The sequence below is a fragment of the Panicum virgatum genome, chromosome 6N (assembly GCF_016808335.1).
Source record: "Panicum virgatum strain AP13 chromosome 6N, P.virgatum_v5, whole genome shotgun sequence".
Taxonomy (NCBI): Eukaryota; Viridiplantae; Streptophyta; class Magnoliopsida; order Poales; family Poaceae; genus Panicum; species Panicum virgatum.
The window spans coordinates 5,983,941-6,007,737 of record NC_053150.1 but is presented as its reverse complement, the minus strand read 5'-3'; the positions used below and the strand labels follow the sequence as shown (position 1 = coordinate 6,007,737).

At 43.2% G+C, this 23,797-nt stretch overlaps 2 protein-coding genes across 3 annotated transcripts; one reads left to right on the top strand and one right to left on the bottom strand.

The window, feature by feature from the left end:
- The first annotated feature begins 13,251 nt into the window (after positions 1-13,251).
- LOC120677847 (leucine-rich repeat receptor-like serine/threonine-protein kinase RGI4) lies at positions 13,252-14,045 on the top strand. Its single transcript, XM_039959050.1, has 2 exons — positions 13,252-13,770; positions 13,890-14,045. The coding sequence occupies exons 1-2, from the start codon at positions 13,252-13,254 to the stop codon at positions 14,043-14,045; spliced, it is 675 nt and encodes a 224-aa protein (XP_039814984.1).
- A 336-nt stretch (positions 14,046-14,381) lies between these two features.
- On the bottom strand, positions 14,382-22,344 carry LOC120678856 (oxysterol-binding protein-related protein 2A-like). 2 transcript variants are annotated; one of them, XM_039960263.1, is made up of 10 exons: positions 21,852-22,344; positions 19,787-20,149; positions 19,454-19,532; positions 18,888-19,282; positions 18,014-18,169; positions 17,554-17,721; positions 17,313-17,453; positions 15,342-15,569; positions 15,145-15,258; positions 14,382-15,028 (listed from the first exon to the last, which is right to left on the bottom strand). In XM_039960263.1, exons 1-10 carry the CDS (start codon positions 22,245-22,247, stop codon positions 14,873-14,875), a joined length of 2,196 nt encoding a protein of 731 aa, XP_039816197.1. In that variant the 5' UTR covers positions 22,248-22,344; the 3' UTR covers positions 14,382-14,872. The 2 variants fall into 2 exon arrangements, with proteins under 2 accessions (XP_039816197.1, XP_039816198.1); XM_039960264.1 differs by lacking the exon at positions 21,852-22,344 and adding an exon at positions 20,490-20,657.
- Positions 22,345-23,797: the final 1,453 nt, after the last annotated feature.

The window sequence follows — 23,797 nt, the reverse complement described above, 5'->3', positions numbered from 1 at the left end:
CAAGGCAAAGGTATCACTTGTAGGGCATTTCATTTCACCGGTCAAAGGTTGTGTAGAGAAGTGCATGATCGGATTTAGGATAGATGGCCGTACTAGCAAGAGGGACAAACTTGTTTGCATATCGGTCATCTAGTGCCACTTGAGCGATTTAACATTGCGATGTTGCTAGGATCGAGTGGCATGGTGAGATCAAGTGAAAATCCTTTGAAAATAATTGTGAAAATACTAACACACATGCACATGGTGTTGTTCACTTTGTGTTGTTGGCACAATTGCAAAGGAGAAAGTGTTGGAATTGATGTTGATCAACTTGGGGAAGCAAGAAAGGTTCTTCGGTGTTCTCCGGACACTAGGTTGGCTCTTAGAATGGAATACTGTTTTGATCCATTGTGTTTTGGATTAAGTATTTAGTTGGGTTGTGTAGCCCTCTGAATAAGCTTTTCATAGAGTCCAAGATCACCTAATTTGGACATCGGAGCTAAGAGTTATGGCTGTTTTACCGAGGTTCATTTCTGCTGGAAATAGACCTGCGGACAGTCTGCTTCTGGGGGGCGGACGGTCCGCCGTTATCTCGTTTGAGCTCGAACAGAACTATTCTTGGCTCTAGATGGTGGTCCAAAGTGAACTGCGGACCGTCCGGTCCTTGGGGGCGGACGGTCCGCCTTTAAAAATTGAAACGGGTGCAGAAACTTGGTCTTTCTGTTTTGGGTCTCCAAATGTACTGCGGACGGTCCGACCCTTGGGGACGGACGGTCCGCCTCCTACTAAAAATTCAAGGACAGAAACACTGGGGTTTCTGTGTGTGCTCACTTTTTGAACGGCGGATGGTCCGCCCCTGGGTGCGGACAGTCCGCCGGTCACTTCCAGATTTAGTCAGAGATGTTTGCAAATCAGTTGGTTCGAAGTTTTGAACCACGGACGGTCTGTCCCAAGGGTGCGGACAGTCCGTCCGAGGCTCTAACAGTTGACTCTGACATGCAATCATTGCAGTTCTAGCAGTTAGTTTTGAATGGTGGACGGTCCGGTCTCTGTGAGGCGGACAGTCCGCGAAACCTTTGTTTTCACGGGATTTGAGTGTAACAGCTAGTTTGGGACTTCCGTCTATAAATAGAGGTGGTGGCCAGCCATTTGAGAGGTTGAGCACCTTGGGGACTTGGTGTCCTTGTGTGAGAGTGCTTGAGATCCCTCCAACTCACTTGTGTTTAGTGCTAATCATGTTCGCTAAGTGAGAGAGCGATTCTAGTGCATTGCATTGAGAGATTGCAAGAGTTTGGCACTAGGTGATTGTGTTGCAAGCCGGTGGTGCTTGTTACTCTTGGAGGTTGCCACCTCCTAGACGGTTTGGTGGCATGTCTCTATCATGAAGCCCGCAAGAAGATTGTGCGGTGCTCCGGAGAAGTGATTGTGAGGGGTATTGTGCTCACCCCGCGAGAGCCGCGAAGAGCAACTTTAGTTGAGCGAGATGCGAAGAGCAATAAGTGGTCCGGCTGGATCATGTGCTAGAGCTCAGTGTGAGCACTCCACGTGGGAGAGTGTGACTTGAGAGTCACCACAAGCAAGAGGATCGGCGGCAATCTGGGAGTTTGTCTCAACGTGGATTAGCTTGGTGGCAACCTAGTGAACCTCGGGATAAACATCACCGTATCAACTTTGTCTACTCTTCTCGGTGGTTTGCATTCTCCAAATCACAAGCCTTGTATTTACATTTATATATATCTTGTGCTTGTGTAGTTGCTTTAGTGATTAGTTAGTTTGTGTAGATTGCTAATCATCTTCTTGCTTTTGTAGCATAGAAGTAAAGATCTTAGTGTTGCTAATTATCTTGTGTAGCTTAATTAGTTGTGCTTAGTTTGTGTAGCTAAGTAATTTTGAGCTCTCTAGTTTGGCTTGTGTAGCCTTGCTTTTGAGAACTACCAGTTGTCCTTAGATTTTGTGAAGTTTGCATACTAGTATGTGTAGGAGCTCCCCGGTTGTTTGAGTACTAGTTGCATAGACTTGTGTGACCTTAAAAATTAGAATTGTGTAGATGAGTTCTACCTAGCCCGTCACTTTAGTTGCTCACTTGATCTTTTTGTAAGGTGCAAGTTTTAGATATAGGGGTGTAGTATTTGCTAGACCAATTAGTTTAATTCCGCACTTGTTTCGGTTAGCCGGCAACATTTAAAGTTTTAGAAAGGACAATTCAACCCCCCCTCTAGTCCGCCATCTCAACCCTACAATCGGTCAGACCGGTCCGCCAGACTGGTCAGACCGGTTGTGGCAGTACCGCCCAAATTAATCCGGCTTAAGTGCACTAACCATCACCGAAATGGCAACCAGGGTTAACACACACTTAAAACGGAGTAATCCGGCAGTGCTGTCGGGTAAAATCCCGATTAAACCACTTGAAACAGGATCGACAAAGCAGTCCAAAGAATACAACATTCCGCAAATTTTACAGAACAGAGTATGAAACTGAATTATTATTACAAACCGGGTTTGAATCTTACAAAAGAAAATACAGAGTTCAAGTGTGACGGAAAACGAACGATAGTCTAACGACGAAATAAGACGTCATGATGAAGCCCGTACATGACGTCATCCATATCCTCAGATGTACCACCTGAAAAACAAGCCACAAGCAAGGCTGAGTATACTAATACTCAGCAAGGCTTACCCGACTAAGGGTATTGTGGCAGAACCGCCCGACATAAACCGGCTTAAGTGTGCTAACCATCGTTGCAAAGGCAATTAGGTTTAACTCGCACAGCAGACGGATCACATCGGAGGTCCGTCTGGTAAATTCCCGATAAAACCACTTAAACCTGGATCGAACAAAGCAGCATAACTCACGCGAAGGCGAGTCCAGAAATTACAACATTACACCATATATTACAACACAGAGAGTTTAACATAATTTCAGGATTACAAACCAAGTTCCATACTTAACAAAGTGCTTTGTAAAGCCAACATATAAGAAGTTCACCAGAGTCCTTTATTTTAGCAGAAAGTAAACACGAGAACTAACGACGATATGGGTGTCACGATGAAGCCCGATTCATGACATCACTCGTTCTTGTCATCGTTGGCCGGGGAGGTATCCCACTCCACGGACCAACCAGGCGGAAGAGTGCAAGGCCAGGTCAGACTGGCAAACATGTCTTCAAAAGTATCTCCTGAAACAAAATGAGCCACAAGCAAGGCTGAGTATACTAATACTCCGACTGAGAGTATACTTAGCCCACTACCTAGACATGCAAGGCCTTTGGCTTGAGGAGTTTGTTTTGCCGAAAAGCGATAGAGTGTAGGTCCTTATTTTCAAATTTTAGCTTAAGGGTTCTAGTTCAATTAACCGTTCTACATTAGCATCTATCTAATAACATACATGGTGTAAAACAATTATCTTTCATCATCCAACAATAATCATCATATATATATTCCACTTATTACTCTATGTGGCAAAAGGATTAAGCAGTCTCAATAACCGGTGAGAAACGGACGATTCGAATCGAACTTGTTAACCTGGCGAGGTAGACCTAAACACACGTCACGTGGTTACTCCCAGAGTCACACGTGCAACTTTTCCCTTCAATTCCCGCTTCATGGAATAGGCCCACCGCCCTCGACTATAGAGCCCGGCTCTGCACCCGTCATTAGCTAGATGAGAACGACGTCAAGACGGTGGGGAGTATATTCCGGCCGCGGTTCAATCCAGTACTTAAGCTTACCGATTACCATATTCTCGGCATGTGATTAGTACGTTCAAACGCTTAACCACCACTACCACACACTGCGGCCTTATCACTTTTCACTAAACAGACGGGGCATCCCGAGTATCACGACCCCGCCCGTAGATCTTATAGTTGTAGCAAGTAGTAAACAACCAACTCCTATAATTTCTCGCGAGTGACAGAAAATCACTCGACTTCTACCGAACCATTAGCATAGCTAACTAGCGACCTACACACACTAGTGTTCAAGCATCGGTACCTAGGATTATGCAGCTAAGGTTCCAGTCAACTCCTGTAAACTTAAATGTACAAATAGATAGGAACGATAATAAGTTGCATAAATTTAAAAATAGAAGGACATGCTCCGGGGCTTGCCTTCCTGGGCGTAACTAGTTCTGGGCTCTTCCGAAATCGGGTTCGGGTCTTCAGTAGCTTCAGTTAGATTCACTTGAGTTTCACGCTGCTCACTCTCGGACTCGGGCACCAGCTCATACGTTCCGTCAGCGAGAGTAGTAGTATCTATATGAAATGCACATGGGTGAGTTGTTGTGATGGTAATAATTTATAACTTGCTTCACTATAAAGTTGTAATTCAAACAAAACCCGAAGTTAAAGAGTGAAACACTTTCAATCATATTTTACTAGGCAATCGTTTATAGAGTAAAATCTAATATGTTTTAGTTCATAAAAGAATCTAGGGTTGAGTTTCAACACTTCATAAGTTAGAAATAGATTCAGCAAATTTACACAAATTAAACTACAATATTTTTGAATCTCAAATTTTTACAGAGAGATCTACATATTATTCTAAACACACTTTAAATTTAATAGAATTTTTCTAGACATAAAACAAGAGTAATAAAATTGACAATTTTAACTCACATATAACAAGACTAATTAGTACAGAGAGTTACAAAGTGTTTTTGGCTCTCAAAGTTTGTATGCTATCTTATCTTCTGAAATCTAAGCAATGGTAAAAAATTTAGATTTTTCCAGATGCAACAACTATTTATCACAATATAGCACGATTTTTAAGGATTAATTCACAGAGCTAGCTAAACAAATCTAAAAATAACAAAACATGGACAGTGATGTTCATCTAGTATTGTAAGTACACAGAAAAAGTTTCATACATATGTCTATATCAGAACATCCAGAAATAAAAGAATATATTATTCTACTAGGTCTAGTCAAGACTAGGGTTTCATCTAGTTAAGTGCTAAATGTGCTCAAATTTTTACACAAAACTAAGCATGGAATGAAGTAGCTACCAGCCAAAAATCACCCACAGATGCTGAGCAGAACTCCTAGAATAATTATAGTCTATGTAATCTAATCTTTTTCCTAGATTAAAATATAGACATAAAATAAATATGTGCATGTAATGAAAGTTGTAGATCTAGTAACAAGAAACTCATATCAATTTAGTTTGCATTTTTCTGATTTTTCTACAAATTTATACCGATTTTACAAGTTCACTGCTTTGGAAAACAAAAAGGAAAAAGATCTCTTTTTGCGCAGAGGTCCCTGGAAGAATTAACTTCCTCACAGATAAGCCCCTGGCCGGACTTGGGAGCAGGGGAGACGGCGGGCGGCCAGAATCCGGTGCCTGCGGTGGCCGGCGGCGAGGGGGAATAGGGGGAGGAGCAAGAGGGCGGCGAGAGCAACCTCGGGGTGGCCTCGGTTGAGCGCGGGACGACCGGAGGCGGCTCCTCCGCGGAGCAGGGGCTCCGGCGGCGGCGGCGGTCCGGCGGGCCTGGACGGCGGCAAGCGGGTCGGGGAGCACCGGTGGAGGACCGGGAAGCTTGCTGCGGGGTTGTTTGGGGCGGAGGGAGGGTGGAAGAGGGGGCTCCGCGGGAGACCGACGAGCGGTGGCGCTGGCCGTTCCCGGCAAAGGGGGCACGCGGGGCTTGGTTCTCGGGCTCAGGAGCGACGAAGGGAAGGTCGGGGACGTCTCTGAGCTCGAGGGAAGACTCTAGGCGGTCAAGGTCGCGAGAAGGAGCGAGGCACAGTCGGCCGGCTCCGCACGGCGTCGCTGTGGCGCTTCGACGGCCATCCTCGGCGTGTGTGCAGGGGGCGGTGCCGCGTGGCGAGGTCGAACGGAATGGAGGGGCCCGGTTTGGGTGAACCCGGTGATGGGGAGGCGGTTCTGGCCGGGGAGGCGGCGTGTGGCCGGCGGCTCGGCCGGCCGGCGCAGAACAGGGGAGGGAGAGAGAGAAGAGAGAGAGAGAGTAGAGAGAGAGAGATTTGACTGGTTCAAATTCGAATTTTTCTCAAAAAATTCTTTTGAAACAAGGAAAACTTTGAATATGAAAGTTGTAGAGAATTTAAAAACCTACAACTTTTATTTCAGCAAAAAGTTTATTCGAGCAATGGTTTAAAAGTTATTTTAAATTTCCGAAAACTATAATTCAAATAACTTATCATTTCATGTTATTTTTGTCACTTGTACCCCTAGAGTTCAACTAGACATTTACTAATCTTTTCATGGTGAACATGTCTATTCATTTTCATATGCCTATTTGCATTGGTGTGAAAGTTATTTGAAATTTCTCACCACTAGAATTTGAACTCTTAGTTAATTAAATTTTTGAATCTGAAAGTGGTCTTTTACGTAAACTTGTATAACACAAAACTATAAATGTGAGTTATGCTACAATTATCATGACAAGTTGAGCGGGAAAGTTTACAAATATTAAAGGAACAAAATTTATAACCACACATACATATGTACACATACACACATACACATACATACACATATGTTATTTTCAAAAAAGAAATGCATAATTTGACTTTCTCTTGTTTATTAAGCATGAAACTACATTTAATATTTCTTGCTTAGCATTTTAAAACTCGGAGTTGTCACAGGTATACTTAGCCCATTATCTAGACATGTAAGGCTTTTGGCTTGAGGGGTTTGTTTTGCCAAAAAGCATCTAAAAATGAGTCCTTACTTTCATCATTTTAGCTCAAGTTTAATGTAGCAAGTATTAACTAGGTTTGCAAGAATATCTAGAATAAGCATGGTATATCAAATTAATCCTCCAAGAATAGCATCATCATTTCATCCTCATTTCAATTTCTTACTACGATGTGACAAAGAGATCAAGGCTCTCATATCCGCGAGTCACGGCGAATCGATCCGATTTTAAACCTTGCAAGGTGGACCTAACACACACGACATGTGTAAGCCCCGTCGGACTATACAAGTCAACCGTTTCCTATATGCACACCGAATAGCTGAACTGCCCTGCAACTCGGGACTGCTAGCCCCACCGTTACCTACAAAGGGTCAGCCATGAGTTTACCCACCAGCACCACTGGGAAGACAGTATCAAGTTCATACTACTAGTGTGCATATGGTACTGAGCTTGCCGGTTTCGACTACCTCCTACTTCTGGCATGTGGTTAGCACTGTTCAATCCTCGATCAACACTGCCACAACAGATCGGTCCTCAACTGACATAGGCGGAGACTTACTTTCCATCCAATTCATATCCTTAGCCAAACTCATCTCCGCCCGGTCTCCATTTCCTTTCCACATTAATTTGTCCTCAATAAATTTTCCATAATCCAAAAGGTCCTAACTCTCGCGAGTGACAGGAAATCACTCGACTTCTACCGAGTCCTATTTAGCATGGCGGTACTAACGACCTACACATACTAGTAGATCAACTGAGGGAACCTAGGGATCATTCAACTAAGGTTCCAGTCAACTCCTGTAAACTTAAATGCACAGATACATAATAAGAACATAAATTGGTATAGCATTTAAAATATTGGAATCGATGCACCGGGGCTTGCCTGGGATTAACACTATGTCAGTGTTAGTTATCGGATAGTTGCTCAGCGAGCATCTTCCTTCGGTCGTGCACATCGGGATCCATCCGTCCATTTTCTAGACGTGTCCACCATTCACCATCTTCTGGCTCGGCACCAACGTCACATCCTTCACGTGGTTCATCTATCGAACCTAAATGAAATGCAGCAATGCATATGGATGATTGCACCGTTTCGAGTTGCTCAACAATGTAGATGTTATTATTTTTCCTTCACGATAAAGTTGTAGCCCACAAAACCGAAGTTAAAGAGTGAAACACTTTCATTCATATTTTATTGGGCAATCGTTTATAGAGTAAAATCTAATATGTTTTAGTTCATAAAAGAATCTAGGGTTGAGTTTCAACACTTCATCCAAACATGCAACTTAAGTAATTCAACCTACACTAGTTACATGTGTGTGTGTGTGTCTATATATATATATATATATATATATATATATATATATATATATATATATATATATATATATATATATATATATATATATATATATATATCACAAGTCAAGTTGTACTTAGCCTCTGGTCATGAAAAATAGAACAATGTACATCTGCAGTAAAGAAAAAAAATAATTTCTACAGGTATTTTTACTAAGTTTCAGAGGTTCAAATTTTTCCAGAAAGATTCAGTACACAAATAACAGCTCTAGTAAAAATATCAGATTTTTCTAGGTGCAGAAACTATTTTCCTGATTTAATGTAGTTCTCCTCACCAAAAATCATTTGGTTTAGTTAAGCATAACTAAAAATTCTCAAACTTTCTCTATAGCACTTAAGAACCAAAGTAAAGGTACTGTAAAAGTTTCAACTCATGAAACACAGTAGAACAACTTGAAGAAATAAAACCATTTAACCTAGGCATAAATCAAGATTTAATTAAAACTATAACTAAACATGATAAATGACCATAAAATTTTTATAGTAACACTATAATCACATGCAAATTCTGCCATAAACATTTCATAGCATGACATGGCTTCAAACATTAGTTATTAAAAAGGTAAAAACAATTAGTCTTTATGCACTATTAAACATAAATCTATTTTTGCAGCAGACATTTCTAACTAAAACTTGTTATATTATGATTCTAAAGGGTAGATATTTTGATAAGGATTCCAAAAAGTTCTCATTTGCTATTTTAGAATTTTTGTACGTTTTTTGGTTGAATTTACAAGTTCACATCAATAATTTGAAAACAAAACTAAATATTGCAGATGGGTCCCTAGTTTTTGTAGAAAACACCAAAGGAAGAATTGGGGCCTCGCAAATAGGCCCTTGGCCGGACCAAAAACAGGGGAGGCGCAGGGAGGGCAGCGCCGGCGTGTTTCCGGCGACTCCGGTAGCCGGCGGCGAGGGGCCTGGGGTGAGGGAGGTAGAGGAGACCTAGAGCTACGGCCCTATTCGCTTCTCTTTTCCGGGCTTATTTCGGCTTGTTTTGGCTTATTTCTTCTCACATGGTACTATTAAATCAGCCGAAATCAGTCGGCTTTTAAATCAGCCGAACAGCCACCTCTGGGTGGTTTCGGCGCGGCTCGGGGTGGCCTGTGGCGGCGGCTCCGCGTGCTCCGGCGGCCGGCGGCGGGCCTGTGCCGCGGCGGCGCCACTCCGGCGAGGGGGAAGCGGCGGGGCTTGGCCGATGAGGACTAGGGCGACGAGGGGGAGCTGCTAGTGCGGTCGGTTTAGGCCGAGGAGGACCGGGGGTGGGGGCTCCGCGGGAGCAGGGGCAGCGGCAACCATGGCGGCGGTGCTCATGGAGGCCGGCGGCGCCTCTGGCACAGGGAGCGGCAGCGTCCGGGTCAAGGAGCTGCTGGAGGTCTAGGGGAAACTCTCTGGGGGGTTGGGTCGAGCGGAGGGAGGCTAGAGGGGCGGCGCCACTGCGAGCTCAGAGCTCGGCAGCCATGGCGACGGCGGGCGGCGCCTCTGGCACAAGAAGGAGCTGGGGCTCGGCTCTGGGGATTACAAACCGAAGAGGAGAAAGTGGAATTGGCTGGCGACCGATAAGGACTGCTTGAGCGGCGGCGAAGTGGCTCGACGAGCGACGCGTGGACACGGATGTCGAGAGCGGCGACGACGTCCGCGGCGTGTCGAGCAGAGCAGCGGCGGGGGTGTGTGTCACGCACGGGAGCTGCCAGAGGGGAGCCGGTCTTGCGGAAACACGGGGCGCAGAGCGGTTTGGGTCGGGGGCGCGGCGGGAAACAGAGAAGGGAGATGGAGTGAGGGCAATTCTGTAATTAACTCGAAATTCAAAATTCCAGTTTGTAAACTCAATTTTTCTTCCTATTCCAAAGGTCAAATGAAAAAGCTTTTGAATACCAAACTTGCTTAAAATTTCGAGATCTACAACTTTCATTTTAGTCACTTTTTCATTTGAAACCTACTTTAAAAGTTAATTTTAAACTCTTGCAAATTCGAAATATAGCCCTTTTCAAAATTCAAAATTTTCTCAAGTTTTTGCGTGGCAACTTGAAAAATCATGAACATGAAAGTTGTTCATCTTTCGAAAAACTACAACATTGGTTTTGGACAAAAGTTAATTTGAGCAATGGTTCAAAATTTATTTTTAAAACTTATTCGTTACAATTTGAAAGATAATTTAAACGTTTCGAAACTGTAATTTGAAGAACTCGTCATTTCATGTACAAAATTTTACTTCCTCACTTTGACTTCAACTAGACTTTGGTTTATCGTGACATTAGTGACATGCCAACTCAATTTATTATGCACATAGACACACATACACATAGATATTCATGCATGCACATGCATTCATTCTGATGCTTCTTGGTTAATGATGCATGATGACAGGTTTAATTTCTCCTGATTAACATTTTAAAAAACTGGGCCGTCACACCGGTCTGATCAGGCAGATAGGCCACTGCAGGGAAATGTCCCCCTTCTCGAGTTTGAACCTATATGAAACTTGAAGTGTATCCCTTGCATTGTATTTCTAACAATTTAACTAGTTTCCTATACACAAGTAGAGCACACCCAAGTAGATCGAGCGGAAGCAAAATTCAAACTCAAAGACTATGATGCAAGGTAAGTAAATCAAACCGAAATAAAGATGAAGCAAAAGAGACACGGTGATTTGTTTTACCGAAGTTCGGATTCACCCTGTGCACCCACGTGTGAATCCTACTCTCCGTTGAGCAAGCTTATGGCGACCGCAAGGTCAAGATATCTCTTCTCTCCACTATGTGACCATGCACCCTCGTGGCACACAATCGATGCTGCAACAAACTTGCCACTACTCACCACAATCTTGGGAGCTAGCCGGCGACACCTAGCCGTCTAGGAGCCAATGCTCCAAGAGTAACAAATGCTTCAATCGAGTTGGCCGACGTAACCGCAAGTGCTCAAAGCTCGGGATGTTTCTCTCTTGCTCAAATGGCTCTCTAGGATTGGATTCACTCAACCCAACTCAAGGATTCAACTTGAATCAAGCAACTCTCACAAAGAGATGTTGGGGAGGACTCTCCAAGTGCTCACAAGGCTTTCACAAGTGTTCTGAATGGAATGGCATCAGCACCCACGAATGGGTGAAGTCATGGGGTATAAATACTCCCTCTCACAAAACTAGCCGTGCCCCTGTCAGTGTTAGACCGGCCAGACTGGTCGGTTTTGAAAACTAGCCGTTAGGGCCACTTCCTGCATAGACCAGTCAGACCGGTCCCCCACTGAAAATTGGAATGTTAGCACGCTATACTCTCTAGGGACTTATTTTGAGCACTTTTAGTGTTGTCTAAACCCATTGATGTTGCATCCCTCTTAATAGTACGGCATTCCTATACTCAAGTTGAACAAATGAAATATACAAATATCACAATCCTCACTTGAGCTTCGCATTACGATCATGCGACCTTTTTTCGATTAATACGGTGAGGGCATCAACATCTTCAATTCATTGAGCATACCTGTTTTGAGCTAGTGACTTTGGATCTTCAATTTGTCTAGGAATGAAATCCATCTTGATTCACAAGTCACCTTCTTCACTTGAATAATGACATTCTTCAACATAGAGTTCTCCATGACTCTAGGATCTCCGACCTTTGACCTATATCGGTTTCTTTCTCCCCCCCAAGCCGTCGCTTGCGTAGCTTCTTGAAACACGTCTCTCAGTCCTCTACCTTTATCCTAGCCGTCCATCTTGAACTCATGTTGATTTATGTCATGCATGAAATCTTCTTTATCAATTTGAATTCCCGATTCAATCTCATATGCAAGCTTTCCAATTTGAGACATCATGCATGCATAAACTCATGTCTCATTTACTTTTGCCTTACTTGCTTCTTTTGTTAATCACCATTTATGACAGGTTCTTCCAAACTTGAGACTATGCACAAGTATATCATGTCTCATTCACAAAACCTTTACTTGTCACTTTGAATTCCATCATAAGTTGAACAAGCCGTAGCAAATATTAGAGCCGTCATATCAACTATGAATACTTTGCTCTATCTTTTCCTTTCTCTTATTTTGCTTGTCCCTTTGAATCCCATCATAGGTTTAACAAGCCTTAACAAATATCAGAGTCTTCATATTGACCATGAATACCTTGCTCTAACTTTTCTTTTCTTCTTTTGCTTGTCACGTATATATAATGCCAATGGAATAAACACACTTACTTGCAACACATGAGCCATCTCATTTAGTACCAATTTCTCAATTAAATTCCTGCTCATAATCTCATGCAAACAAGTTAGTCCTTTAATCGTGTTGTCAATCAATACTCCAAAACTCACTAGGGGGTAGATGTTTTCAAATTGTGTCATCCCGGTCCCTAAACTTGTAAATCGATCGTTTAGGTCCTTAAACTTGTTTGGCTGTGTCATTCCGGTCCCTAAACTTATAAACCATCTGTTTAGATCCTCAAACTTGTCCAGTCGTGTCATCTCAGTCCCTAAATTTGATTTTGAGTCTCATCTCAGTCCAAACCGAACGATCTAAAACCTCTATATAAAAAAATAATTTATAATTTTTTCATATGAACTCGAATGAAGACAAACTTTATATCAAAATTGTATCTCTCGACGCGATCTACAACTTTGCAGTTAAAAAGTTTTTGAATTAAAATTGTTTAGAGTCCCAAAATTTAATTTTAACTTTTAAATTTCAAAATCTATAAACTTACAATAATATTTTGAGACCCTAAACAGTTTTAATTCAAAAATATTTCAACTACAAAATTGTAGATTACGTCGAGGGCTACCATTTTGATATAAAGTTTATCTTCATTCAAATTCATATGAAGAAGTTATGAATTATTGTTTGATATATAGATTTTAGATTGTCTTGTTTTGACCCATATGAAACTCAAAATCAAGTTTAGGGACTTGAATGACATGTTTGAACAAATTTGAGGACATAAACGTTTGATTTTCTAGTTTAGGGACCGGGATGACATAGTGGAACAAGTTTATGGACCGTGTTTGATTTTCTAGTTTAGGGACTGGAATGACACAGTGGAACAAAGTTTATGGATCGAGATGACATAGATGGACAAATTTGAGAACCTGAACAGTCGATTTGTGAATTTAGAGACCGGGATGGCACAATGACACAAGTTTAGCTTGTGTTTCGACCGATGATGGACTTTACTCCTTTTATATATATATATAGTACAGTGTTACAATTAGCACCCACCCGTCCGGCCGTCGAGCGTCAGCAGGCAAGGCAGCAGCAGTGGGAAGCAAGAGATGGCTGGGTGGGCTTGCTGCCTCCTTATGCTGCCTGTGCTAACCAGTGGTGCTGCGGCGCAGTCCCGGTCGGCGAGCGCCTCGGCCGCTGGCGCGCCCTGCAGCTGGCCAAATGTGGCCTGTGACTCGGCCGCCGGCCGCGTCACCAAGCTCTACCTCGACAACCTCAACATCACGGGCCCCATCGTGGACGCCGTCGGCGGCCTCTCCAGCCTCGAACACCTCCACCTCTCCAACAACATCTCCGGCGTCTTGCCGACGGCGCTCTACCGCTGCCGCTCGCTCCGGTTCCTCGACCTCAGCATTAACAATATCGGTGGGAAACTGCCTGATGACCTCGGCAATCGCCTTGGACGTAACCTGAGAACCCTGTATTTTGGTGCGAACAGGTTCGATGGCAGCGTCCTGGTGTCCCTCTGTATGCTCCGAAACCTGCGGTATCTTGGGTTGTCCGAATGCAACTTCACCGGCACCGTTCCTGCAGAGCTTGGCCAGCTGACGAAGCTTAAGGAGTTTTCGGTGGACACGAATGCATTTGACCCAGGCGAGCTGCCGCCGTTAGAGAACCTGACAAACCTAGTCATCTTGGAGGCGTTTGATTGCAACCTGGTTGGCGACTTCCCAACGTGTTTTGGCAGGATGTCCAAGTTGAGATACTTGACCTCTCTGACAACTCATTCACAGGAACCATTCCCGCAGGAATTTGGAGGCTCCCCAATTTGAAAGAGTTCATGGTGTACAACAACAGCTTCACTGGAAACCTGCAGGTTGATGGATTTCCAGCAACAGGGTAGCTTAGATGGATTTCCAGCGATGAGACTGCTACATACGCAAACAGGACTGTATCCAAATCTGATTGGTTCATGTGTGCAACAGTAAGAAATAACATCGTTGGAACATTTGATCCTCTATAGTTGGATTTATGTCAAACAATCAATTCATCACGAATACAAGTGATTGATTCTGCAATGCACATGTGAATCTTTTTGTTCACAAAACACGACATTGAAAGCATCACGAGCTATCAACAAAGAACAAACGTTAAGACGCAGGAATGACAGTGAGTTTTGCCAGTTGCACAAACGTTAAGACGGGTGTAGTTTATTAACAGGGCAAAGGGAAATTCACCATATTGGAAATAAAGGAAATTTATTTGCTAAACTATGTCAGGTTCATGTAAGTTTACTGGCTCTTTTTCTCTGCACAATGTTCTTTTCCCATCCTGGCTGGAATAGGCAAAAGCATTACATGGGCAGGCAGAATTTTGCCATAGCCGAGCAAGCAGATCTCTTCCATGATGAAATGAAGGCCGGGTAGCCTGCTCAACAACAACAGATCCATGTTTAACACAAGGAACCAAAGAATGGAGACCAACATTCTTATTTGCATCGGGGACTATACTATACTAACAGACTGGTCATGCCTCCATTGTCATCCATATCTGCTACCATTCAGTTCAGGATGGCAATGCCGCCTTCCTCAATATTCCTCGCGCAGTGCTCCCCTTTTCTTGTTTAACAAGAGGAGCTCCAGCGAAGATGGCGGTGCTCCGTTGTTTCTAAATGGCCTTGCCGGATGGGTGCTTGCTGCTTGATCCTTTGCTACTGCGAGAACAGGGTGCTCATGTCTCAACGAATTCCCCAAATATGTCGAGGCACCCGTCCCAGTGTCCCTTCTCTCTTGTTTCCCAGTATCCGCCTTTGTAGCGGTACGTCCCATCGTCAGTGTCCTGCTCGAACCACCGGGGCTTCCAGCCATTGTCTTGAAGTTTCGTGGACTGCAACGAGACAGACTAAAATGAAACAGCATATAGGGCAAGTGATTTATGCAAGGAATTCACTAAGCATGACCCTATCCGTGCCAAATTTTACGAAGAGGAGACATGGACAATACCATTCTTTGACGCCGTTCCAACCTCAACTTCTCAGCGTTCGCCTTTTCATATTCTCCATTCTCTAGGTGGTGCTGATCTGGTCTCAACCGTGAATCTGTAGGTGGAAGTTTTTCCTATATCCAGGGAATGGCCAAGCAATTAGGACAAAACTCTTGATTGTAGTACACTTGTATGACAATCAAATTTACACCCATACCTGCAGCCCTGGGGTTAACTCATTCAACGTGATCGCGAATGAAGACAGATTGTACCGCGTTGGATTAGGAGCAGGTTTGTTCTTTTCCCACAATAGCGAAGCACCTTTCAGTTGATCAGCACTTCTCACCTTGAAAGTATCAGAATTACTATAATACATGCTTTCATCCCACTTCCCTATTAAAAACGAAGCTTTGCTCCCATCATTATCCTCTACAAAGCCTTGTACCTGTGGACACAGTGCATGCAAAAGATAAATATAAATGCAGATATGAAGACATAAACATAATGCTAAAAGCACTTCAACAACAACAACAACAACAACATAGCATTTTTTCCCAAGCAAGTTGGAGTAGGCTAGAGATGAAACCCGAAAGAAATAAGTTCAAGGTTCAGGCACGTTGATAGCTAGTCTCCAAGCGCTCCTATCCAAAGCTATCTCTTTAGAAATATTCCAATCCTTAAGGTCTCTCTTAACCGACTCATCCCACGTCAATTTAGGTCTACCTCTACCCCTCTTTACATTATCGACCCGCTCAAGAACCCCATTACGCACCGGCGCCTCAGGAGGCCTTCGTTGGACATGTCCAAACCATCTTAGCCGATGCTGGGTAAGTTTCTCCTCAATTGGTGCCACCCCGACCCTATCCCGAATAACTTCGTTCCGGACTCTATCCCTCCTTGTGTGCCCGCAAAACCACCACAACATCCGCATCTCTGCTACACTCAGTTGCTGGACATGTCGCCTTTTTTAGGCCAACATTCAGCACCGTATAACATCGCCGGATGAATTGCTGTCCTATAGAATTTGCCTTTTAGCTTTTGTGGCACCCTCTTGTCACAAAGGATGCCAAAAGCTTGCCGCCATTTCAACCAGTCAGCTGAAATTCTATGTCTAACATCTTCATCAATGTCGCCATCCTTTTGTAGCACCGATCCTAAATACCGAAAAGTATCCTTCTGGACCACCACTTGCCCATCTAGACTAACGTCTCCCCCCTCATGCCTAGTCGCGCTGAAATCGCACATCATGTACTCGGTCTTGGTCCTACTAAGTCCGAACCCTTTCGACTCTAACGTGCGTCTCCACAGCTCTAACTTCCTATTAACCCCTGTCGTACTCTCGTCAACTAGCACCACATCATCAGCAAAGAGCATACACCAAGAGATCTCACCTTGTATATCCCTTGTGACCTCATCCATCACTAAAGCAAATAAATAAGGGCTCAATGCTGACCCCTGGTGTAGGCCTATGTTAATAGGAAAATCAGTGGTGTTGCCATCACATGTCCGGACAAACGTCGTCGCATCCTTGTACATATCCTTAATGAGGGTAATGTACTTAGTTGGGACTTTGTGCTTCTCCAAGGCCCACCACATGACATTTATCGGTACTTTGTCATATGCCTTCTCAGTTTTAAAAGCACTTATGAACCAAAAATTAAAACAATGAATAGCTGCTTATAATACAACTTGAACTAAGTTTGAACTCGAATGTCAGACGTTAAAGAGGATATAAGTCTCTGTAACCTAACTACCTAAATACATAAGGAAATTTGTAAATTGCTACTTCGGGATAATACCCAAACCCCAGATAGTATATGATCAACATAAGAACAAACCACTTCCCCCAAATGTAATCAAAAGTCAAATGGATGCCAACTGTAACGACTCATATTGAGACCTCAGACCAGTAATTCGAATTCTTGCAATGAAACAGTTGTTTCTACAATGGCACTAGCAATTCTTCTTCACCATACTCCTAGTAAAAACACAAGTGTGTCTTTCCCTCAGTTCATCTGACAGATGTTAAGAACATGGCAATCATGCAAACTCTTTGTATTCAAATGCCAACAGTACAAAAGAAGGTAATGAGTGTACCACAGATTGATCATAAGGTAATGTGCTGAAGAGGAAAACATGTGGGCTCAACATCCCAGTTAACAGCAGTAATATTTGAGTTAACACTTACTAGGTGAGGATTCCGGTCAAGAAGTGATGGCTCTTTGAACTTAAGTTTACATGAATACTGACGATTCCCTTTTATATGCATGGTTCCATGGTGGCTGCAGTACAACTTCCCAAGGATGAGGTTATGAATAGTCGTTGTAACCTGAAAAGGCATTATTGTGTAAAAACAGAATTTAGTTATGAGAAAACATATAGTATCAATCAGAGATGAAGATTTCACCATCTCTAGTTGTGCTACACACCTTATTCCATTGGAAGATTTCCCCATCGTCAAATTCCACAGTCAAAATGCCAACTGGTTCAACTTGAATTGACTGCCCCCAAAACTTGGATTTGAGATTGCTGTCGCCCCAGAATTTCCAACCCTTGCCTTCACAGTGGCAGGCAATCAGCATTGGATGATGACTAACCTATTTGTGGAAATGTTGAACAGCAACATGATGAAATTAAAAGCCTCCGATGCAAAGTATCACATATTAAGATATGGCTGATCAGTACAAGGTAAACAAAGGGGCGCAGCTTTAACAGAAATTACATGACATTGCATAGCTATATCAGTTTTGCATTACATGAGCATAAAGGGAAAAAATAAACTTTACTTTCTTTGTAAATCTATGGAGTTTCACACTATTCCTTCCCCCAGAGACCCAGAAACGATCTCTTGAGTAAGAACAACATTACAACAAAGAGTGCTCAACTAACCTTTTCTGCGAAAAAACGAACTCCTCTATCAGGGTAATCAGCTTCATAGGTCTCTCCTAACAATGGATTGAATGGTTTGCAAGGTCTTGCAACAGATGAAGCATAGCCGGAGATCGCGAAAGCAGCTACTTTGAGAATTCTCATGAGACTATTTCCCTAGATTTCATATATATGACAAAAATGAGAAAAATCCTTATAAGATATAGTAGCATGCAAAATATTAGAAACATTCTATATGTTGATACACAAAATTGCAGCATTTCTCAAACTCACAAATGAAACTAATACATCATATTTGAACAAAACTAACATGTCAAACTATAATACTGTGATAACACCTATCACTTTTGTAAGAATCAATAAATTTCCAAGCTTAGTAGTAGAGTATACTGCATCAATAAGTACCATGTTAGATAAGTCTCACATATGTGCTTCTATGTATCCATCCATATTACTAGATAGGGCTAGGTATAGTCCCCCCACCCCCGGTGATCTCAACCGTCGATGGGATCACACGGAGGTTTTTCTGGCCTCCTGTGGCCGCCTAGGTAGGACTGGGTTAAAGAGGTGACTTGGCTAAGTCTCCCGCCCCCTATATATGTAACCCAGTGCCCCTTGGGCCAAGGGGTTGAGAGAGAAACAAATTTCATTTGGGCCAACATACCAGACAGCATAATTTTTATGGGTTCTGGCAGATATTATGCATCTAGTTTTAGCATGCCTCAATCACATTCGCAGATTGGGTGTGTTGATTTGAGTAGTGATATGGTAAAGGGATTGACACCACAATTTCATTGATCTCTGAAACTCCCATCTAAAGCAAGCAGATGAATGTCCTAGACATGCAATATCAAAGACACGACAATGATCTTACCATTTTTCCATATTGATAGGCCTGATCCAAGAGGTATGAATATTCCAAATCTTCAAAGCACTTTTGAAGGGATGAGAGAGGTTCATTGAAGTAAACTGGAAGGCAAACTCGTGTCAAGTCCTTTCCAACACTATCTTTAATAATGGACCAGAGGCTGATCCCTTTCTCCTTCTCAGTAGGCTCTGGTAGTCTAGTCCTTCGTCTGATTTGTGGTAACCTGTCACTAGAATCTTGTGTTTGGGTATCCACAACTTCCTGATCACTTAGCATGGTTGAAGACCTGTTGTCTGATTCTATGAAGTAGTCCACAGAATCAAAGAATGGAGTTTCTTCTTCACAGATCAATTCACCTCCGTCGTTCTTTTCAAACTCATCAGATTCTGTTGTGCTATATTCTGGGAAAGAACAACCATTGTACCATTAACAAAATGCTGGTTCTTAGGAAATAATGGTGCTCAGGCTACTTGAAACACAAACATGAAAAGATTGAAATACAGACACAAGAAACAGATAAGTAGATCATGCAGCTACAGCTGGAAATGACCCAGTATGTGTCAAAATCGTACCGCTAAAATTTCCATGTCGAGAACTAGAAAAGTCATTTCTTGTCAATTCCCCCTGTGTTATACTTCCATCTTTACCTTCCTGCACAAATATGTGTGTAATACACTATGTAAAATTCCTGCAGGAAAAAGAGGAGAGTAACCATTCAAGGAGTAACCTTTGCAAATTTGTGCAACTATTTCAACACGAGATCTACTGATTAGCAAGAATTTAAGAACCCACAAGTTTACCAAGAACCATATTTCTTACTTTCAGCCATTGAGGCGGTTCCTGCTACTTGTCACTTTTGTGCAAAGTCTTGAACACATACAAAGAACGTATGCAGCTGCTCTTACCTCAAAATTGTGTCTGCAGGACCCAAACAAGCTTAAGTAATCCTCATAACGCCGCTTGAGTTGCTTCCGGTAGCTTGAGAATTCAGAAAGTACAATCTGTTCACAGTCCTGAATAAGATTCTCGTTCAGACCCTCCTGATGCATTCGATCTCGAAGCCTTGCAGTTGAAATCGAAACATCGCACTGCACGAAAGTTACTCTCCCGCTGAGTGACCTGAGAGAGTACACACTCCTTGCCAAGATCAAGGCCTCAATCCAGGCAACACGGTCATCTTTTGAATGTGTCTTCAAGTGAAGCGTCTTTGTGGGGGAAAATATGTAGAATCTCCTATCGTCAGACTTGCTCTCCCGAAATGCTGACACCTAGAAACATAGTAACTCATCAGCTGCCATATACTTTCCATGAAAATGTCTAGAACTTTCCATGTGCCACACTATCCATCAGCCATATGAAAAGCATACACATAGTCATATACACAGATCAATATCCACTACATTTGTACACAGCACCTGAAACTTCTATTAAGAAGTAAGACCCCCCCAAAAAAAGAGAGGAATAGATGAAAAATGGATTTAAGAACCCAGTATGGTATTCCCCAAAAAATCCATCCAAAGAGTACCCTTCTCCCTTCAATTTCAACCAAAGGGTCAGGGGAAAGGGCAACAAGAATGAAATCGAAAGTGGAGCCAATCTACAATCTACCTTAAGAAAACAACCTATGCAGTTGAAGATCCAAAGGCCGCCCTTAATCTGACATAGACCACAGGCCCCCCATTTTATTCCCTCTCCTAGGCTCCCTCTCTCTCTATGTGGCCACTTGGATCGACTGTACATGCTTTAATTCTTGGGACCCATGGGTAAAGGCCATGAAAAGACCCAGTGATAGTACTAACACTGGGAGTTCAACAGCTGGTAAAAGCATCGTGGAAAAGCAACCCCTGGAACAGTACAAATCAATAATGCAAATTCCAAAAGTATCCTCAGAGCATATCCAATCCTCTAATCACACTAAATAATTCAACTTATCACGTAGCATCTGTCATGCATTCATCCATATGGATGAATCCTATCATACAGCATTTTTGGGGTTTAAAAAAGTGTGCACAGTAATAAGACAGCGACTAACTGATAAACTTGGTTGTCCTATCGATCTTCACCAATAGAATGGCAACACAGCCCTCCTCATACTTCTCGGAAATGACAACAAGGCTTGAAATAGACAAAATTCTGCGAAAGGGTCAGGGCTTTACGTGCAAAGATATGCCTGACCACGTGACAGAGAAAGGTACGGCCCTTTTGGAAATACTAGTATCAGGAGGGGAAAAAAGACGCCATTTGTTCCCTATAGCTAAACTACTAGGTTCTGCTAAGTTTAGACAAGAAACGGTCTTAGGACCACTAATCAGGTGGTTAATTAATCATGCCTGTTAATGATAGCACCATTGGAATGGATTAGAGGAAACGATGATCTGAGCAACAAAATGGACAGGATTGAATGATTTGTCACGGCAATGCACAGACAAGGAGAAGGATGGAATGAATGCGAGTATCCTGGCAAAAGGAAAATAGAAAAGAGAGGTCACGTCACTTCGATCCAGCAATGTGACGATGTCTCCCACCTACCATTCCATCATCATGAGGCAGAACTCGACACGAGAATCTACCTTTCGCCCCCCGCAAAAAGAACCCAGAACCGATTAAATAAGATTTCTTTGGCTGCCACAATATTCAACACTTGATCCGGTGAGCTAATAATGCGTTCCAGCGAACAGCAGCGCTGGCTGGATTGTTAATGAAGGCAGCGAAACGAATTCCCCACGAACACAGGTTCAGAAATCACAGTACGACAAGAAGAAGAAAAAAATCAGAAATTCAACGGGAGTGATCGCGGTGAAAGGTTAAAGTTAGAATTGAATTGCATCCACCGAAGGAGCACACTTGCAAATGCGGGGATAAAATTGTTGAGAAAAAGAGAGGACGAAATCGAGAGATCGGAATCTGCCCCACCGGGAGGCCGGATCACACGAACCGCACAAGAGGGGGCCGGCGAGGGCGAGCACGGACCTTGAGGCTTACGACGCCGGTGGGCTTCTCAGTGTGGCGCGCGCCGCCGACCCTGGAGCCGATCAGCCTGACCTCCCCGTCCTCCTCCGCCGCGCCGGCGCCCGCGCCGGCCCGAATCTTGGAGTAGGACAGGACGCCGTCGCGGAGCGAGAACCAGCGCTCCCGCCACCCGCGGCCGTAGTTGGTCCACTTGTGCAGTACCCCCTCCACCGCCACCGCCGCCCCCGAGGCCGCGGCGGCGGCGGCGGCGGGGTCCGGCGCCAGCGGCAGCGTCGGCGTGGCGTCCCCCGGAAGCGGCGGCGCGGCGGAGAGGCAGCACAGCGCGCTGTGGTGGTGGTGGTGGTGGAGTCCGTACCCGCGGCCGCTCCCTCCGCGGCCGCTCATGCTCTGCGTCATCCCGCTCCGACGCACGGCAGCGGCGACGGCGACGGCGACGGGGTAGGGAGGGAAGGGACGCGGGGGAGGGGGGAGAGACGTGAGTTTCGCTCGCCTCGCCACGCTTTATTTTTAGCAGCGGTTGGTCGCCATTTACGTGTGGGGCCCACTTCCTCTCGGTGCCTCTCCTCTCCTGGTTACAAACAAACCGGGCTTTATTTGGGAGGTTTTTTCTGGTTCTTTGTTCTGGCCTGGCCTCTGTCTAGAAAATTGCAACAACCACCACATTCGCTCTTTAATTAATCCACTACTAAGGATTAGTTTGTCATACTTTTTTCAAAAAAAGGATTAGTTTGTCATATCATATTAACTCTCTTTACAACAAAAATTAGAAATTGTCTATACAGCACCTTTGGTATACTCACTAGATGATGATGCAGGGTAGGACGTGAGGTTGTTACCAAGATGGTTTTTAACTATTTTCTATTTTATAGGATGTTTTGTCAATGAATTAATATAAATCATGAGTGGTTGCTAAGTATACGTCAACTTTGTAACAAATATTTTATACATTTACAAAAAAAAATGTACCCTATTTTATTCAATGCAATAACCTGTAATGTTTTCACGTTTTGTGGTTGTGAACTGAGTTATTTCTAGTATTATTGATGGGTTTTCTTGGAATTAGAGTTTAAACGTCTATTAGAGGTTTAGTGAAGTTGCGTGCACATATAAATTGGTTATTGCCGGCTTGTTTTGATCTAGCATTGCTTTGCTATCTAACGTGAACAGTTTGGACCTTTAGGTGAACTTTCTGAAGATAGGTTCACGTAGCATCACAAACTTCACACTAGAAGTGTGTTCCTTTATTAGCTAGTGACACCCATGAGTTGTACCCTTTCTTAAAAAGCAGAAAATGATTTAAGCACGGCCTTTTTTCCGGCGATGGGGACAAAAACGTTATAGGTTCTAACTTGTATCTTAAGATATCTCAATGTTTTATCTGGTGTTTGTAATGTAGTGCTCATACAATTGGACAATTTTGGATTTATCGTCACTTTATTTGTGGAAATATTGGTTCCTGAAGATGGTGCTATACATGCTTATCTGAACCTTTGGATACGCTATTTTGCATATTTTGGATCATAGTGTGGATTTTAATTTTCTTGGTAAAGTTGTCTTGTGTACTTAGTTTTTTTCTTGCATCTACATTTAGTAAACTTTATGTGGTGTATCTTCTTACAACTTACACTTTAGAAACATGATTCTTGAGAAATATGGTTCTTGGGGAATTACAAAAATAATGCAAGTAAAACACAAAAAGAAGTAGAAGTAATATGTAAAGACACGAAGCCCTGTTTACCAGATGTAGGAGCACATGATAATGTCATAGGGATCAGGAGTGGTTCACATGCTATGACTAGATTTAGTGGGCCTTAATGCATAGTTAAAGTGTACTGGCAGTGATTTTTTTTTTTTAAATAGAAGGGTGTACTAGCTAGTAGACTAGTAGGCAGTATCGAGTGGTGAGAGCAGCTTCCCACTTAGGTATTATTTACTATATTTTACTA